This window comes from Pollachius pollachius (genome assembly GCF_949987615.1).
Source record: "Pollachius pollachius genome assembly, chromosome: 5".
Lineage (NCBI taxonomy): Eukaryota > Metazoa > Chordata > Actinopteri > Gadiformes > Gadidae > Pollachius > Pollachius pollachius.
Window position 1 is genome coordinate 17,972,213 of NC_136938.1, and position 20,997 is coordinate 17,993,209.

The 20,997-nt window shown below is 41.3% G+C and overlaps 1 protein-coding gene across 1 annotated transcript in view; it reads left to right on the top strand.

Annotated features, from left to right (window-relative positions):
- rras2 (RAS related 2) overlaps positions 1 to 14,599 on the top strand; it is a 17,620-nt gene extending 3,021 nt beyond the window's left edge. The window contains exons 2-6 of the mRNA XM_079736671.1: positions 10,477 to 10,564; positions 10,725 to 10,827; positions 11,972 to 12,080; positions 12,653 to 12,771; positions 12,931 to 14,599. Of these exons, the coding sequence (XP_079592797.1) occupies positions 10,477 to 10,564; positions 10,725 to 10,827; positions 11,972 to 12,080; positions 12,653 to 12,771; positions 12,931 to 13,018 (507 nt within the window). The 3' untranslated portion in view covers positions 13,019 to 14,599. The remainder of the gene's footprint in view (positions 1 to 10,476; positions 10,565 to 10,724; positions 10,828 to 11,971; positions 12,081 to 12,652; positions 12,772 to 12,930) is intronic.
- The last annotated feature ends 6,398 nt before the right edge of the window (positions 14,600 to 20,997 follow it).

Below are 20,997 nucleotides of genomic sequence, written 5' to 3' on the forward strand. Positions count from 1 at the left end.
TGTGGTGAGCTGATGGGCCCTGTTTTAGCATGATTAATGTGTAACGGCAACATTTCCAGCCTCATCAAATTCTCATACAGATTAGCTAAAGGCCACTGCAGACCTCTGGAAAAAAAAAAGTCTCTCTTGCTCTCTCTCTCTCCCCCCCGCTCTCTCCCCTCTCTTTTACCCCTCTCTCCTCTCACTTCTGTTAGGTTGGCTCACTGTTCTTATATCATTCAGGAGGAATGCTGCCATGATAAGTCATTGAACTGAATAAACGTTGAAAAGTGTGTGTGTGTTTTGTAAAACATTATCTCCATTTGCAATGTGTCACATCACATGCCATTCAGCTGATTCCAAATAAATTCCATTGTGGTTTGTGTGTGGGTCTGTCCTCTAAGAAGGACCAACACTTGAGGTAACGTAAGCAACACGAGAATGGGCCGCCTGACACATGGCTCTGCTTCAGAGCTTTGTTGATCTATTCAATGTGGCTTTGGTGTCATATGGACTTTTATTACTTATTATAGTATGCAGGTGTGTAAGAGTGTGAGTGTTTGTGTACTTTGTATTGTAGTTGATGTGTTTGGCTGTGTGCGTGTACGGGTGTTATGAAAGCTCAATGTTTGTTCAGCTCCCCATGAGGGTCACCTGTTGATTTCTCACAAAGAGCGGTCTCCTTCAAAGTACACCTTTATGAGGGCAGATGATAAGTCATCGCTATCACAAAGGATGAAGTCACTTGTACCTTTGGGAAAAATACCTCTAAACAGACACATGTTCATGAAGTCACTGAACCATCCCTGACTGCATTTTGGTTGATTATTAAAATGATGTTGATTATTTATAGATTATATAAAAGAGATTGTGTGGTCCACCGAGCAAACCACAGGTTGACCCTTCCCATAGCTGTTGTTGAGGACATTTTAGAATGATAGAGCCACCATGCTGCTTTTTGTTGCTTTGTAGAATCGATTCTCATGATAAGCCCGTCAAATTACTCCTAGACATCTGCTATAAGCAGTGAATAGACAGATTTGTGTAATAAACATACGTTGCTTCTAAAGCCATCACATTGCACGGAATACGTTTTATGTAAACGAAAAGTATGCTGAGCAAATTAATCTGGAGGACGTAAAGTTGTATGGAGACCAAGTAACATGACAGCTATGCCGCCTGTTTAATATGCCCTTGGACGACGACAACAACAGGCATATGGAAATAAGGTTAAAGTTAAAATGACATAACTTAACTTGGGCGGTAAAGCAGTTGGTCAGTAACTTGTAGTGTTTATCCATTTTATTATGTAGCATCACTCAGTGGGAGCTGACTGGACATGGAGAAAATAAGGGTTTGTCAGAGTTCTTGTCATTTGCCTTTCCTCTCCCTTTCTTTTTTTAAGTTTATAGAGGACTTCCCCGGTTTCCCAGGTAACAGCAGGATCTGGAACAGTGCCATGGGGCCAACCATAGCATTATGTGTAAAGGCCACAGACTGTGAATATCCTCCCACTCTTTTAATTGCTATGGTCTTGAGACAAGAAAGCAATCCCATTTGCCTCCAGTTTCTGAATGAAGAGCTTGGAAGACCACTGCTAATCAAGTGTCTAAACTGTATATAATATATTTATTTGTAAGTTATTTGTTCAAAAGAGGTCCTTTATGATGCTATGGATTGTCTTGGAAATTCAAATTTGCGTGTGTCATGCAGCATTCTAGTTAGGTTAACCTGGACCCAACCACAGTTATTAGTTAGTTAGTTATTAGTAAAATAGTTGCCATGTTGTGTTTTGAGGGACTGTCAATTCAGAATACTGTGACGTAATCACATAACGGTAGCTTCCCAATTCTTATAAAATGAACACTATAACTATAAGTTACAGGAAATATCCAACACACTTGTAGCCTTAAATCCATTAAGGCAAAGCAATGTTTCTGACCTATTTAAATGAGATAGTGGTACACAGGCTAATCTTGCTTTCAAAGAAGCCATTGACCAACCAGTGTCAAGCGGCAATTGTTCAAATAAACAAGTGTGTGCATACATTAAGGTAGAAGGTAGTAGGCCAAAGTTAAACATAGAAACCTTTATTTAGCTCTTATTTAGCTATCCAATAGTCACAGACAGACCACAGGTTTCCCTCTGTTGTATTTGGGGATTCTCTATTTGTTTGCTCATCTGCCTGACGTAAAATCACCAGCCTCTGTATCATGTCTCCCATCTAAAGCTCAAATAACAAAACTCACGATGGGAAATGGCGGCCATTCCAACCATAAGTAAGCGCCCGTCTAGAACCATAGAACATAGAAACCTCTACTTTAGAACCCCCTCTTCCCCTGTTAATGGGTCTGTTTCTAAGGTCCCTGCTGCCTGTGGTGCAGCTGGTAGACAGTTGGTTCTGTTGATGCAGCCATTGTGTCCAGAGCTCGCCCTCCTGGCACCTGCTCCCTCTTCTGGGTCAGCCACGGCCCACACTGGGACCACTCCTCGACAGGTGACACTTCAGTGTGAGTGACTGCGTCCATACGTACTACTGCTGCCATCGAATGGCGATTGTGTGTCCCGCGTGCCTCCTCCTTATGTCTGAAGCAAACGCGGCCTCCCCTTTTGGCCCTCTTTCGCAAAGCCAGACCTTATGGATAGGATCACCCGCAGGTCATATCCAGAACGACTGGACAGGGGATCAGTTGTGCAGGTTAGACAACCAAACAACACAGTCTGCTTCTTTTCTTTTTTTACCAAGCCTTTGACACAGCTGTCCCACTACTGCCCATGGGGGATCTCAAAGATACACACAGACACTGTGTGTCCGTCTATCATCTCAGCAGTTGTCAACAAACGTACTGATCATAGAATATTGTATCGGCACAAGGCAGTGCTCGCCAGGCAAACAGCTGCCTGCAGCGGAGTGGGTTTGGGCATGTCTTGACTAAGTATCGTGCTTTGGCCTTCTCATCAGAGAGCATTCTCATCAGAGAGTCACTTCAGTAACTGGTTTTAATCTGTATGCAGGATACTCGCTATGCTCACTACAGAGAGTACACTTTCTATCACTCTTATCTGGATGGATGCTTTAGGTGTATTGCAGTCTTATGGTTGATAGTAACATGGAAGTATATACACTCTTTAATTGCATAAAACATACTCCCAGTAATAGTTTTTGCTGCGAGTAATCAACACAGAATAACCATTGCAGTGAATTTATATTGAGTGTCAACTGGTTATATACCATAGTTAGATGATTGTTTGCCCTTATTAGAAAACACAACACACACACACACGCGCGCACACACACACACACACACACACACACACACACACACACACACACTCATGCACAGTCTTGATTCTCACGCGGGTGTGTATGATTTTAAATAGAGTGTCACAAGGGCCACATTTGATCCATGGTTACAAAAGAAGCCATTGAGGATGATGCGGTAGAGCAGAAGGCGATGCCAGGGGGCTTAGTGTGGCCAAAGAGAAATAGTCTTATCATAATAATACGTCTAAAAGTTCTGCCCCTCACAGCAAAACAACCGGGGTGACTGCATCAATAAGGCTTAGGCTTGGCTTTCTGCAGGAAGGAACACATTATAGTGATGTCACATGTCTGGACAGAACAATATGGGCCTGTCACAGCTCCATGTTTGTGGATTTATCGGGTCATTTGCGGACTGACCTGTACTTTACAGTTACCGGGACTCTAGAATGGCCAAAACAGACAGCGCTGATTTTGCTGTGGCCAATAGAAGAGCATACAAGTCGCTTGGACCAACCGCTTTACGCTGAGATCTAGTGAGGAGGAGAACTGCTTTACGCTGAGATCTAGTGAGGAGGAGAACCGCTTTACGCTGTGATCTAGTGAGGAGGAGAACCGCTTTACGCTGTGATCTAGTGAGGAGGAGAACGGCTTTGCGCTGTGATCTAGTGAGGAGGAGAACGGCTTTGCGCTGTGATCCAGTGGGTGATGAAGGCGGTTAAATGGCAGCTCTTTGACTTCAGGCCTTTGAGTTGCTTTGAAAGAGGCCAAAGTCCGGCACACATTGATATTTAGCAGGACGATTGAAGTTAATGCCACAGGGGCCAGAGGAGAGCGGGGGGGCGAGCGAGACAAAGTGTGGAGCTAGATGGTGGCGGGGCATCCTATTCTTTGTAGTCCTCAGGGTCCCCCACCCATGGGGGCTTTGGAATATGCTTCCATCAAATATATAGAAGTCAACTATTCAATGTTAAACCAAACATACTCCAAATTGAGTTGAAGGAATTGCAATGAACATGAAAAAGTTTGTTAATAAATCTGTTTTAATATTTTTGAAATAGGTATAAAAAAATATATTTAAAAAAACAGGGGTTAGATGGATAATTAACGATGTATAGGTTAATTTGTCATTATTCACTTGACCCCTATAGGATAATCTTTGATCAGTTCACACTTCACAAGTAAGCATAGACATGTTCTCCTCTACAACATGATTTTCGAAACAAGGATGTATAAATCACACCTTAAGGAAATGCAATCGTCACTTGTTGTCATGAGTAAATAGTTCATCAGCATCAACCAGTATCAATTCCTTGCCATTTCTTTCCCCTGACTATCTATCATAGCTATTCTTGACAGGTTATTTTGTTTGTCATATAATTAGGTTGTGTTTGTTCCTTTTGTCTGTATTCCAAAATCGGTCGGATGCAGTAATGAATTATTGATGTATATTATATTTTTATTGTATTATTGCATTTATTATGTAAGGAGCCTGACTGAGGTGAAGAAAATGTCCCTGAGGGGTCCTTTAAGGTAGTGGACATATTGTGTGTTCCCTTTGTCTAGGTATTGAATAATTGACCTTTACTGGTTTGCATGAGCTCATGGGAAAAGTGGGCGTTTCCACAGGAAGTTGAACCCGTTCCTTCCCCCTCTCTCTCTCTCTCTCTCTCTCTCTCTTTCTCTTTCTCTTTCTCTTTCTCTCTCTCGCCTCTCCTGGAAAGAGCCGTTATATTCGCCATCACTCTTCAACCCATTGTTTAAACCAAAATTTGACTTTAATAAAAGGGTAATTTGAAAATGTTAACATTCACACATTCTTACAGTGTAAAGCAACTTAAGTAGCCATTGAAGCTGTCCATCTGTTTAACATTACTTTGTGATAGTGGATGATTATGTGGGGTGACGGGTGATTATGGACAGCTGCAGAGTCCGGACAGCCCCAGAGGTTTAGCAGAGGTCAGGCCCATGGGGTTGAGGAACAGGAAGTAATTTGTGTACGACTCTTGGATAACAAATAGGATTTCAGATTATTTTTTTTCCCAGTTGACAATCGCAGTTGCACATTCAGTATGTGCAATCGACTAACATTGAATATTGTGTGGTGGTTTGACACATAATAAAAGTCTGGGTTTCGATTCTACAGGTCCGTCAGTGTCTGCCAATGCTTCTTGTGTTTATGAAAGTTTTGGCAATTTAATTTTCCGCCCATCCATGTTCATAGCATGAACTCCATCTAAGACAAAACACATCTAATCCATCTAGGCTGGCTGCACATATCCTGGTTTGCAGTGAGTTTTAGCTCTGCAAACAACACCCCCTATGATTCCCCCAGGCCGCGTACATTACTCCCAACTACTGAATCTGAACGGCCGAGTGTTAGTGAGGCATCTGAGACAGCTTAAAGTCAGGGGCTCGGGAGCATGTGTCATTCACAGAGCGCCGCTCTAAAACAGGATTCTCTGAAGTTCACAACCCTTTATGCTCCGTTGTGGTTATTAAGGCCATATCTAAGTTCTGCAATGCCTCATGGTATGCAGCTTAATACTTTTCAGACTGTGGCCTATTGTTTCCTTCCATCCGAGAAAGAGGCATTTGTGTCTTTCTGCTATCACTCACTATCATTCGCTCGGGCCGTTGTGTGGGTCATCATTACCAGATCACTTGCTTTATTAAGGCCTTACCTCAAGTGTTTTTGTATATATATGAGGTGTCTCCAGTTGAAATTGCTTTTGATATTGGCAGACCAAAGTGAGACAATTTGATATACATCTGTCGGCTGGGAGCCTCAAGTGCCCTCAATGAGGGACGAACGTTCTGTTTCGCTCAAGCTTGTGGTGGTTGACTTTGGGTCCCAGCCAGAATCTATATTGGTCTGTCAGCAGAACTGGGACCAAAGAGGATGATTGGTCTCTATTAGGAGAGAATGAAGAGATGGGTTGTCACCCTATGGCTGGACTTGGAAGCGGAGCTGCAGTAAGGAGATGGAAGGGAGAGAGCAGTGTGAAATATCAGCTTATGGAAGCCAATTTGATAGGTTGTTCACCGTTATTTTAAAGAAGAAGAAGTAACACTCAAAAGCACTGAAGAATTTCAAGCCGAGGTCTAAAAATCAAGGTCTCAAAAGAAGGTCAATGGAGCACAGCGTTATGGGAGGTAATGAACCACCATGTTGATATTAGCTTACTCTGCAATCCTGCACACATTGCTGGCTAAGCCAAGGCATGCATACCTTACTTACCCTACTTTAATGAAGCTGGTCATAAACAACATTGATTTCTAGAATAATATATTAGTCTTACGGTAGCCTAGCCTGTATACTGGGGTTGTGCTTTAATTGTGTACTTTCTGTAGGGCTAACCAATATATTTTTTGATTAAACCAACTAAGTTGGACAAAGGGTTCATAATGTAAAGGAAACCTAACAGTGAGATCATGGCAGTGATAAGGCAGGATCTCACACTCTATATATACACACATATACTTCTTGTCATTTGTGGAGAGGAAGTGGGCGCATGTTGTGCATTGCTGGTAACTGCTCCCCTTACCCATAACACCTTGCCATGTTTTCTTTTTGATGAAGAACAGACTGCCATGCTGCAGTTGTAAACAGACAGACAAAGCAACTAGTGCAATGGTTCTCATTCAGTGCATTCACCTCGTTGGAAGGATGCTTGGAATCCTGGGACGGCAAGCCAATTTGTGGAACACCATGACGACAGTACCAATCTCGAAGGAGACAAAGGAATCAGAGAGCTTAACGGTTCTTAAAGAATAAAGCATAAAGGTTATACTTAATACTAAGGATTTACTCATCCCCAATTTTCTTCATACGTTTTGGGCCATATGAATACAACCATTAAAGGGAGGAGCTATTTAAGGTATTCTTTTTAAGAAACAGAAACTTCTCTCTTGACTGCCCCCTTTGGTTGTATGGGAACTGCAGCGGGCCTGAGCTTGCACATTGAGAGCACTGGAGTGCGAGTGAACTCATAATGCTAACAGACTATCCAATATGAACAAATGAATACAAACTAAATACATAATATTATGCACTGTTTAAAGGCTAGCTCTTCTTTATGTACTATGGCACTCTAAAGCGCGCATAGACGTCACTTCCTTCTTTATTCCAAGCAAAACCGTTGCGGTTCAATGTAATATAAATCAGCCCATAGGCAGTTCTACATCACAGAGAGGCAGGTATATAAATTGTTACGATAAATTACAACCTGTTCATATATTGGCAATTCAAAGCAAATTATGCATGTAAAATCATAAATGTTGTTCCTTTAAATACCTCTAAATTAGCGGTTCTATTTTGCTCAGGTCTTTACAGATGATAGCCTACATACTCCAGACTGGTTTGAGTGTGGAGGCGCTTGCGTATGGCTGGATTGAATGAACTCTACACCACCCAAGGATGACAAATGAACAATAACTCCTTTTTCAGTTTTTTGCAATTCAGCAATTTGTTTGCCAACCATTGAGAGAACTATTGCATATTTCACACATTTGAAGCAGTTCAATCAGAGAAAGCTGTGTTACAGCTGACAGTCATTTGCTGACCTTCTTCTCATTGTGAACAGGCCTGTAATGTTTTCCTGCTGCAACATAGCTTTCTGTGTGTGGGTGGGTGGAGGGGTGGAGATGTATAGCTGGAATGCCAGTAGGAAATTAAGTGACAGGCCTTGGAGTGGGAAGCGGGTAAGTGGGGTTGAGGAACATGTCTTCGATGACATCATAGCCACCCTGAGGCTGCTGGCAGATGTCCAGCCGTACAGAGGTGGAGTTTCCTCCCCAGTTCCATTTTTTTTTTCTCCTCCAGATACAATTGGGAAGTAAGAGTGGGCTGCTTTGCAAGCCTGAGAAAGAGTGATGGTGCAGCTTACCATTTTTCTCCCTTCCTTTTTCCTGCTTACCACCATTATCCAACCTCTAACCTGTAACCGTTAACTTTTTTCTTTTTTTTTTTTCACTTATCCCGACCCCCACCATTGTTTTACTACCTACTAGCATAGCGGGTATGTAGCGTACTTGAAACCCGAACATGGAACGGTCACAGACTCACTTGTATTAGGCATCTTGGCAACAACACAGTTGCACACAATGTTGTTTTCAATTGTGCTCAGGCTTAAGGATTTAGCTCCCGCCTAATCCTCCTGAACACAGGAATGTGCTCTACACGACAATGGTCTCTGTTTTGTAAACTTAGCGTGTGCAAGTTTCTGAAGACACTGCCAAAGAAGTGATGTTTATTAGAAGCTGTGTGAAAGGCTTCAGTCACTTACTGAAGAAGGAAATAATTTGAAGGATGTGTGATAAGGGACCGATGAGATAACCTTTGAGGCTCAAGCACACAATATTTGTGGGGGGTCTCATGCACAGTGTGTTTGCGTAAGCTCCCCACCCCCCCCCCTGGACTTGGTGTGCTAGACGCATGCAGTCCATTGTCCGAGGCTTGATCGCTAAGTCAGGGTCAGGGGTCATAAACATTTATGGGGAATCCATAAGTTAATTCTGATCTGGTATTACAATTTCAGGGTGTAGGCCTAGCTTAAAATATTGTGCAAGAGGAAATGGGTTCTCTTGTCTTAGAGATGATAGAGAAAGATTTGTATACAATAAAGTCACTACATAAACTAGGAATATAAATATAAAACTTTTCCCAGTTGAATCACCTCTGGTTATAATGCAAGTAAACTGCACACGGTGGCGATGATGATGATGATGATGATGACGATACAGTTCAGATATATTTCCGAACAAGTATTTATGTATCACACAGTTTCCCGCACAGCCTTCATGAGTCATTCTTCATGTAGTCACTCAGTCAGACTAGATTCTGCTGCTAGCTGCTAGCCACAGGCTAGCCGACCAGAGCTAGAGCTCCCCTCATAGCGCCAGTGCTGCTTCACACTGATGATGCTTACGGTGCAGAAGATACAGCCTCATTCATCACGCTGGCTGGAGCAGTGAAAGCAGAGAGAATGGGGCTAGCCTGCATCTCTCCGGTCCACGGAGGGCTTGAAGGGACAGGGCAGCGCTGCAGGCTAGCGGGAGGCTTGCGGTGTGCTTGCTCGCCTTGGAGAAGGAGCAGATGGGAAAGAAGGGAGAACACTGGTGGAGCCGCGGGCATCACGGTTCTGGCTGTATGGGACTTAGGAGGGTTTGTGATCGCTAACAAGCAGGATTTCTTTCACTCTCTGTGTTGATGACAGGGTGCAAGGCACATCTCCGGCTTTCCAAACCAGGCACGGTTTTTCAACCTGTGCAGTGCAGACACAGAAGCAGGACAAGTGCACAGTAACAGCGCAGTGCACAGTAGGGTGGATGAGTAGCAGTTACATAGAGATGAGAAATGTCGCGAGACAGCGTCATGCCTTGCAAAGAGGGAACACAGGACGGTTAAGAATATAGATAAAGCAACGTAACAATCTATTATCGATTATTTTGATTGGAATGTCAAGGTGTAACAAATGTTCATACTGGTATGAGGCATTTTGAAACATTAATCCCCTCATGTGGCATTGTGTCAAACCTCCTGTCTTGGCTTGCATTGTTGTTACAGTTTGGCCGAGAGAGAGAGACATTGTCGTCATCCAGTTAACAGCGTGGGCCTGGCTTTTAAGGGTGTTGGTTTGACTTCCCTGAGCCCTCTGCTCAGCTGTCACCACTTAACTAGACCCAGCAGAGAGAGGGAGCTACAAAACATGGGAAAAATGTGAAAAATGCGGGACTCCTCCTCCTGCTCCTCTGCCCCACCCTAGCAACTTGTCTTTATCAGGAAGCAATGTTGGCCTACAATAAAAAGCTCTGGGAGAATGACAGGGCCTGTTGAAACCCAGGTACAATCTGTTTTTTGACATGGGTTCTAGATGCAAATGGGCAAAATGGCCCATAGTAAAAGCATAAACCGCCTGGTTACCTCGTTGTGTTGGCCTTTTATAGAAGTAGATCATTCACACACATACACACACACACACACACACACACACACACACACACACACACACACACACACACACACATATCTGTTCACATAGTCCTATTCAATTGTTAATCATATGGCTTTCAAACCAGAGTCATGCGTTGGTGACTAGTCCATCACAATGAACCAGAGCCGCGACATACATTAGTTTTGACTGCTTCAGACACATTCACAGTTCTCTCTCTCTACTCCCTTGTTCTCCTTTTTCCGCTTCCCTCTTTGTTTCTTCCTCTGCTGTGTCCTCTAGTCCTACTTTGTCACAGACTATGACCCCACGATTGAAGACTCCTACACCAAGCAGTGTGTGATCGACGAGAGGGCAGCCAGGCTTGACAGTAAGTGCACTTGTTCTGAGCAAACAAAGTGAACACTGAACCGTCTTGGATGCTGCTGGGTTCTATTTTGACAGTGCTTTACTTGTGTGTGTGTGTGTGTGTGTGTGTGTGTGTGTGTGTGTGTGTGTGTATGTGTGTGTGTGTGTGTGTGTGCGTGTAGTCCTGGACACTGCAGGCCAAGAAGAGTTTGGAGCCATGCGAGAACAATACATGAGGACAGGGGAGGGCTTCCTGCTGGTCTTCTCCGTCACCGACAGAGGAAGGTGAGTGACACCAACTCACATAAACACCACATACACACACACACACATGCACGTATGCACTGTCAATAACACTCATGCTGTTTCTGCGTAAGGACGCAGGTTTCTCACTACCAAACACTGTGTTGCTAGTTCAACTCCCTGGTCGTCATAATAAAACTCACTCGTTTCTGTGATACTTCCGGCAGCCATACGCTGCGGTTCTACTGTCGTTCTCTTTTGTTCTCAACACTTCCTCTCTCCAGTCCCTTGTCTTGAAAGTTTAAGAATAGCTCCCTTTCTCTTTACTCTTTGATCCATTTTCTTTTTTCAAATTGATACACAAAAACATGATATTGGGCATCCATCAAAACTAATTGGATGATCCGTTTAAATAGAGGATGACAAATGTCGCACCAAATTTCAATGCATCACATCACATCTCACATGGTGGATACTGGTTTGATGTAACATGTGTGGTATTTTGCCTGCATGGCATAGTCAGGCATTTCCATTCCACCTATTCTCTCTGTTCATTGTGGCTCTGCCAAGCATGCAGCAAGCTGCAGAGCCCTGCCCCCACTCTAGTGCCCCCTCTTGTGTTTATGTTGTAAACAGTGTTCCCTTCCTCCATTTATATTACTTGCGTCTTTCAGGATTTACTATTCGCACTCCCTTGTTTGTGGTTGGCGGGACAGATCAGCTATAATGCATGCTGTTTAAGCTTAAACAGATACAAGTTGTACTTTGACGTTATAGCTTGAGCCAAATACTGAGCGCACTCTGCGTACACCAAAGAATCGACATAGCTTCTGAACACACTGCGACTGCACTGTGCTAGCAGTGTGTGTTTCTCTTTGTAAGAACAGGAGTTCCTCCCGTTTAGGTCCTCTCTGCAGTTCAGTTCAGTTCATTCAGTGCAGTGCTGACCTCATCTGCTTAGTAACAGAGGCTGGAAGGAGGGTGATGGAGGCTGAGGAGGGAGGGACGCAGGGCTGAATGACAAAAGGGATTCAGGTTGGGAGGAGACTGCATTCCTTGGAGATGTATTTGAATACACATACCCACACAGAGTTTCAGACGCTTGTTCAAATGTCGTCACAATAAGGATGGCCCCAACTGTGTGACTTGGCATTAAATGTGAACACTACTGTTATTGTTTTTACAGCTTTGAAGAAATCTACAAATTCCAAAGACAAATTCTTCGAGTGAAAGACCGGGATGAGTTCCCCATGATCCTTGTAGGAAACAAAGCAGATCTTGATCCACAGAGACAAGTAAGTCACAATCCCCCCTCAGTGGTTTGATTATAAAACCACTTATTTTGAGGGAAATAGATAGATGTTGGTAGACAAGTAATTATATCTAAGAAGTACTTACAAATTGAAACATAGGGAAAGCCTTTAATTGAAAAGAGTTTTGTGAAAAACCTAATGCCCCAGAATGGTGTTGAGATTGAAGGCTGTGATGAAAAGAGGAGTGAAGATGATCAAGAAAGTAGATGATAAAGAAAGCTCATGGGCAGCCTTTATAGCGTTGCAGCTGTAGCTTGCGGTCTTGGGTGGGTCCATAGTGCCATCCTGTGGCGAGAAATGTATTGCAGGTGTATACAAGGATAATCGAAGCAAATTGCTTTTATTGTGAATATTGTCGTATTTGTCTTAGATTTTATAATGCTAATGAATATTTTATAGTTACGCAGCTTATATGATTCGTGGCTTAAACAGAGGCATGCTTTATTCAAACGGTACAGAAAATGTCTAATCTAGATCTTTCTTAATGAATGTATTTCTCAGTATTGCCAGCATGCAGAATGGTAATGCTTTAGTATTGTAATGCCTGTTTCTAGGTTTCCCAGGAGGAGGGACAACAGTTAGCAAGACAACTAAAGGTCACATACATGGAGGCCTCAGCTAAAGTACGAATGAATGTAGACCAGGCCTTTCACGAGCTGGTTAGAGTCATCAGGTGGGTGTCCAAGAGTCCTATCTTAATGTCATGTGGTGCCTCTTATGAGCATCCCATTTGTTTTTCGATTATACAATTCCACTCAATTACAATTGCTCAAAAGACTGAGTCCTGATTTCTGTGGAGTGATTATTTTTTTTATTCCATCACACGTCCCAGGAAATTCCAGGAGCAGGAATGTCCACCTTCGCCGGAACCCACGAGGAAAGAAAAAGACAAGAGTGGCTGCCATTGTGTGATTGTCTGAGTAGGCCTTATCATTATATTACCCCTGCAGCCTATTTGAAATGGCCACGCCCTCTGCCTGACAACACATCCTCCCAGGAGGACTTCAGCATGACTTCAGACGACTTCTCCAGACGCGCTTTTAGCAGAAAACTGCTTCCCCCGCCTGACTGTACACAAACTGACAATGCCAAATTGAAACACCACGCTACCTTCCTGAGCAACCCCCCTCATGTCACAATAAGAGAGTCCCAACACTAAACATTGCCTTCCTAATCATCGTAACAAATTAATGTTTTGTAATCTAAAGGACTGCTCTCGCCTTGTTGTGTCATTGTACTGCCTGAGATTGTATATTCATATGTATGTATATATATATATATATATACATACATGTGTATATTTACATATATAAATATATATAAATATATATAGTGTCTTATCAGGCAAAAGAGATTATCTTAAGATTTGAGTATGTTGTGCCATATCCATTTTTACTCGTGTTAATTCTGCTACTGTACATATCTGACAATTGTTGTGATTTTCAAAGTGTATTTCTAATGACTTATTAAATCACCTCAGTACAGCGTATGAGGATGAAATTGGTTTTAAGTGCACAGAAAAAACAATATAAATATATATGTAGGTATAATTAATCTGTCTCAATAGACCTTGAAGTTACAATGATGTAACTGTTTGGCATCTTCAATGGATATCTTGCACTGTATGTGGAATCTGCTTTCATCTCAATCATGACACATGGCATTTTTACTTTATTGGTATTTTTCTTGTAAAATGTTAAATACACATCCAATACATGCACCTCTTCTTATTGCAAAAAAATAAGCTGTTGTGAGAGTAACACTGATCTACTTGTCCTCCATCATCTTCAGACAAGCAGAGGAGAGAACAAAAAAATCGTTTGTAGCATATTGTTTATTTATGAGGAACTATATTTTCACCTCCAAATTGATCTCTTTGTTTAACCTCTCCAATGGCCCATAAAAAAAATCTATAAAAGTTCACAGCCGTCTCAAATCATTCCTGTTGTATATTAACCCTGAAAGATATTATCAGGAATGGATTGTGTGTGCTTAAGAATACATCAAGTAGCAGATACATCACACTGAATGCATGATGTAAATGTTATAGGTTCTTAAAAATATACCCCTGGTCAATGATAAAATGCGTACCACCAACACGATTTCTTTGTAAATGCCAAAGACCTGGCTCTAGTTGTCTAGTCATATATACAAGGTCTTCAAAAATATAGTTTTGCCTCTCCCTTCTACATCTCTCTAACCTCCAAGGCTTATCAATTAAGATTGTTCTTGTATTATTATCTTGTATCATAAAACAAAAACAGAAAATTATCATGGAAGTAATGGAATTGACTCAATGTTTTTACTCTACTTTTATACATTATTTTCTTATCAAACTAGCTAACAGGTATTTTTATATGTTTATATGCTTACGAGATGTGTATAAAGAATAATATTTAATTATTTTGATTGTTTTTAGCTGGTGATGAATGTGGGCCCTTATTCGCTTCAGTTCTATTCTTAACCAACATCTGATCAGTAATGTTTTATTGGTTGTTTTTTATGTCGGGGGGGGGGGGGCTGATCTTGACGTCTTTACATAAACGCAGTCGTATCACTGACGTTTAGAACAATTATCAACCCCGAGGGTATGCAGATGTAGTGTACATTATATATAACAGTGTTTTCGTCTCTGTCCTTTACCACCTGTTTAGCTTTTGGTGCTATAATAAAACCTGTGATTGAGCTAATGTGTTTTGTTTCAAAATACTGTGCAGCGCACGTCCGGGCCCTTTCAAATAGCCTTGTTTGGCGTTGTCCTGTTACGTTTCTATTGATATAGTGTAAAAAGATTGGCTACCAGATCAAAATGTCTCGGATATCTTTGCTGTCCGATGTTTTTGCTGAAACCACTTATCGCATTGGACTAAAACAAGATTTTTTCACATGAAACACATTTTCGTTTTCTTTCCAATAATGTGTTGATCTGGTTGAGCCAGTATTATAAGGCGTACCAATGGCCAGTGGTTGATTTGATAAAGGATTGGTTGAATTGTAGACTATAGTTAATGTGCCAACTGTGAGAAAATTATCAGCCCAACTAAAATATTAAATATTACTAGTGATTAGTCAAAATAAAATCCTAAGAAATCATACAGTAAATTGGGTGTCCATGGTGTAAGTGGGAAACCTCATATTAAATCTATTAATCTTATAAATTGGTCATGGTGATCTGTCAGTTCTCTAGGTTGTGTTATGGTGACTTGTATATTTCAATAAAAATATGAAGAATAAAGCCCAAAAACCTTCTTTTTTTGGCATTTTCCCTCGATCTGGGTTAGGCTACTTCATTAATTATTTTTACAAAATGTGACATGCCAACTTGTGTACCAGTAACGATATGGCTTGCCAATGTTAGCATTGTCAATTGTAAAAATAGAAATCATCAACTGTCAACACAGATAATACGATGATGCGAGTCCCTTCGGAATAAATCACGATGAAACTGTTTGTTTGTCCCTGTCGACTCGGGTCCCCCTCCCTATTTTCTATAGTGGTATCACCCAAGATACAGCATCTCGCTCCAAACATTCCGACTCATTCAATAAATAAATGTCTTATTGTTGCTTTTGCAACCGTCGTGGAAATCAGTTTTAGTTGAACTACTGCGGTTCCCATTGTAAACATTTATCTCAGCTGTCAGTGAAACATCAAATTCCACTCGAGTCATGGATGCAGTCTGCAGCAACAGGAGCATGTCTTACAGTAGATGGAGTTATGACAGGTAAATACGATTTTTTTTCAAATGTATAGTTTAGGCAGTTCAACGTGTCTATAAAGTGTCACCAGTTTAGACCTAACGTTTTAATTCTCATCATCAAATCAGACACGATTCTTAGTCAACTGCGCAATAGTTGTCAAGTGTATTGGAGATCGTCCGCTTGACTAATTAGGTCGGCCAAATGTGTATTGTTATGAACGCATAATAGTGTTTGATATTCACATTTTTCTGCATGAATACCACGAAGTGTTAGGTTTGCTCTGGCTGCCCACAACGCTGGAATGAAGTAAGATCCCGAAGCCCTTGTTCATTTAAATATTATCCTTCTAGAGGAGTGTTCAGATAAGGAGTGTTTTGACATGAATGCAGGTTTATTCAGTACTTTGCAAGGACCGATGAATACACATATGCATTCTAATACTGTATGTCTTATATATGTCAATACCAAATACTAATATCGGCACTCAGCGCAGAGGTAGGCTACTACTATGCAGAGATGCTAGCCATCTTAAAGCTGCAATTCAATACTAACCATAATGTGCAAGGTCCTTTAAATGAGGGAAGTTTGTTTTATAATAAAATGTGACATGACATCGTTACTCGTGCAAACGTCTAAATAATGTTATATATATTGCATAGCCACATAGCTCATCCAGATTATTCATCTATTTATTAAAATTAGAAAATGAGATTGAGACACCCATTGGGAAAAATTAACAGAAATGCTTGTGCAGGCTAAGCTAAATGAAATCAGAGGCAGCAAAACCATAGAACATTTTATAATTGTAAAAAATGGGACATGTTGTCAGCTATAAACCCTTTATATTTTAAAGAAGTCCCTGGGAAATCAAACGTGACAGCAAATATTAAATATTAAGCATATAATGCCAGTGGTCTGTCAGAATCAGAGTTACTTTTCTCCCTTTCTTCTGTATAACAAAAACACCATCATTAATAAGAGATAGAGACAGACAGACAGACAAAGAAACATACACACAAGCACGCACACACACACACACGCCATACACACACACACGCACACACACACACACACACACACACACACACACACACACACACACACAGTACCTGTAAATCCACCATGATTTTTTTTCTTGTGGAGATCACAGACGTCAGTAGAGAAATAACGCCCTTATTTCATAATTAAAAAATGACAAAGATAAACATTTCAATTTATATCATCAAAGTTACCACACAATGTGAGAATGTTATTCTCATACATAAAAAAGCTAAGAACACATCTAATGTAAAATTGTATTATATAAGTGTATTATTATTATATAAACTTAATAAGAACCACAGGGAAAACCATAATTAAAACGTAATAATAGTGGATAAACCTCCTTTAGAATTTGGTTGAACCCTTCGGTATTGGACAATTATGTTGGTCAATGCAAGAACATGTTGCATTTATTACTAATAAGACCTAGGGGGATGTTCATCCTACGCACAACTATAGTTGGATTACAAATTGCAGAAAATAAAAATGCTTTCCGCGTATCAATTAAAAATAGTTTGTGGCCTGCAAATTTTTTTGAGCATTGCCACTCTGTGTGTTGATTTATAATCTTATTCAAATTAAGATTTGATATCTCCTTATAAAAATAAGGAGACATATGATATCCAAATCACAGCGGGTAAAATACAAGTTTGGACCTTTTATCCGCTGACCTTGCTGTCAATCAAGGCTATTGTTTCTTATAACAGACCAAATCCGTATTAGGGATATTGTTATGCTGGTGTGGTGGAAAATCTGCCCTGCATAACACACATTATTAGCTCATCTTCTCCTCACACACACACATACACACACACACACACTGACAAAAGCAATTGGATCTCTATGTACCCCCCACACACACTCAAACAAACACACAAACACACACACACACACACACACACACACACCCCCACACACATACTCGCATGAATACACTGATACACTCGGACAAACACACACACACACACACACAAACACACACACACAAAAATGCATACACACAGGAGATTGGATCTCTATGTACACACACACACACACACACACACACACACAAACAGCATGTTAATTTAACAACCCTGGCACCCACTCATTCACACAGCATTCTAGAGAGTGGCGTCAAGACAAGATAATACTCACAGCTTGGAAAGCATGTCTTAAAGGCAGAATTAAAGGGATATGGAATATAGGGATTTAGGAACAAAGACACCAACACGCTGAACTTGATCTTCTATTCAGTATTCTTGGCATTTGACGAGACTCATTCAGTCGGGCCAATTTGATATCTCCTCGCATCCCCTCGCCCCTTCATCAGAGATTCGTTCACACCAATGAATAGAGAAAAATAAGCAAAGTATGATAAGAGAAAGGTTGCAACTGTGGTCTTGTGGTATGAGCCTCAATCAATGGTCTGAAGAGTATTGTTTCCAATGCGTCACAGTAATTAATGTGCAGTTTGGTATGTAGCCGAGGTCTCTGGTTCCCATTGGCTGACAGCAGGTGCATTACAGCTGCTCTTTTGGTGTGGTCGGGAGGAAGCCTCCCTCTAACAACTCCTCCAAACAGTTGTGTGGAGGCTCAGGAGAGAGTGACCACTGTCCACACGACACAGCAGCTGGAGAGGAGTGGGAGAACCCAGTGTGTCTGCACTACACAGTAGACGATTATGGGGAATGGCCAAATAGATTCCTATCATCCCTGATTGCCGTCGGTCTAGCAGCCATGGTATGCATATGTGTGCTGTAATGAGCAGTGTTTTTTATATGCTCTTTGATTTTAAAGTCGACCACTATGTATCATTGTATAGGTCGAGCAATCTGTCAAGACTTGCAATCTATGTTGAGAAAATACTTACTATTAAATAGGATTGTATAAAAAGAACCAGGAAAGGAATCAGATGCGAAAGGAAGGGTTATTTTTCGGTGCTGGTTAAACGTGCTACAGCGGAACTAATTATGTGTATGTGTAGGAAGTGAGTGTTATGGTATTCCCAAATGAGCCAAGTCTTCAGGTGTGTTTAGAGGGGCCGTATGGAGCTTGATAGCTGCATGGAATACTCTTCCCAGAGCCACATGTTAAAAGAGACTGGCTAGCATTCGTATTTTTATTCCTATTTGGAATTCATATATAATTCATGCTTAAAGTCAATATATGCTAGCTCTTGGCATCAGGGCTGAATAAGTAGGCCTCTTTGTTGGGCATAGTACATGGTAATTGGTTCATCTGGCCTGCAGAATCACTTACTAACATCAGAGCCCCACCTCTGTCATTAGGATATTAAACACCCAATCATTTCATAACAAAACAAATAGACATAGAATAAAAAATATGATTGTCTGGGGCAAATTGCTCTGATCCATCTGTGTATTGAGGTTATTTATATATGCTGACATACTGTGACCACGTTATTTTGTTCCCTATAGGTTCACGTGCAGCAAAACGTGTAGCAAATTTGTTTCATTCTCTCTGCAAGCCGGATTGCGTAAGATGCAACCTGAACTATGGATGTAGCCAGGCCAGCACGATGGAGCTGGATAGCAGAGGATGGTACTGTGTCTGCTGGTAGAATGGCTTCAGCAGCCCAGAGGACCTACTCTTTCTCCCTCAGGCTGACACATGAGGGTAGACAGAGGACATCATTGAAGTGACGTTCTTGTCCAGGGAATGTCAGGGTGACATGTCCAAAAGCATCCTCCCTGATTGTAAAAAGAAAACCAATTATCCAGCACCGTGATATATGCCTTCTTAATGGCTAATTAGTTATTACATATTTTTACATGTGCTGTTATTAAAAATAAAAGGTGCAGTTCAGACTTTGATTGAATATTTATCTTAAACTGCTTAACATATCTAGTAACCAACTGGAGTATTTGTTGTTACTACTTGTTGTCGCTGCTGTAAAACACATTTGCAACAGCTCGTCCAACAGCTCTGCTGTCCTGATTTAGTGTCTCCTGCAAACGACAGGCTGTTGGCAGACTGTTGGCCTCAATAGAAAACATTGCAGTGTTTTTGACCATCGGTTTTACATTATGCAAGTGAATGCTAGGTTACTCTCCCATGTGCCTACGCACAACCATATTAAGCATCGAAACAGCTTTTTGGGCTGTTTTTAAAGATCATTTCTCATACACAGAGCTTGGAGGCTGGTGTTATTGTGGCCAAGCTACAGGACAACAGATTGTTATCCAGTCTTTCTGCTGTTTCTTACTACTATTGATCATAGTGTTAGAAATGAGGGAAAAGTGTTTACCTAAGACAGAGTACATTCACAATTCAAAGGCTCATTCGATCAAACTGAATCGAGTGAAATCTTTTGGCTTGGAGTGATCTAAATTTGGTTACTCCACCCCCCCCCTCGCAGATAGCCTCTTCTCAGAATTTATGAGTCCTGATGTACAATACTATGAGCAGTACTATGAAAACAAATATACTATACTATGAATCAGAAAGCGGAGATGAGAGACGCTACTGAGGCTTGTTAAGGCATTACATATATTCAGGGCAAGAGGGCCGGATTTTAGAGATAGGAGATGTCTCCAATAGTGTTGCAGTTTAAAAAACATCAGTATACTTGGATATATATGGCAGTCTATCGGTTATTCGAATAGGACTGTGTGCAATATGTGCAAGATTGCACAGTATAGGGCAAAATCAAATCTAAATGAAACCAGAAAGTGTACTTTCTTGCCAAATGGAGATCTCTTATATAGCAAATTATCGCCTTGGAAATGAAACTCCTGCTTTCAAAAATACTAATATATCCTTCCCTGTTCACTTCACACACCAGTGCCTCTTTCACTGGTAATCGGTTGACAGTGAGCAGGTACATGGTACAGCAGTAGCTATGCCAACATGGTGGGTCAGTTCAGAGAATGATAATTAGTAGCATGAGTGCAAAGCAGTAAGTCTGTGGTTTGCAGATTTTCTATGGGTTTCTTTGCCTTTGATGCATTCGGGTGTCTTATTACCGGGGGTTTGTTGTTAGTTCCTTGTTGTCCACATCAAAGCAGAGATGTGTAGTCCTGATGTCCAGCAGGTGCACCAGCGCGGTATATATACAGTAAAAATAGTGCAGCGCTAGCACTCTAGACAGGGACTTGGATGGAGACCTTGATTCATGCAACATATACAACGTGTACTGTGTACAAAATGAAATG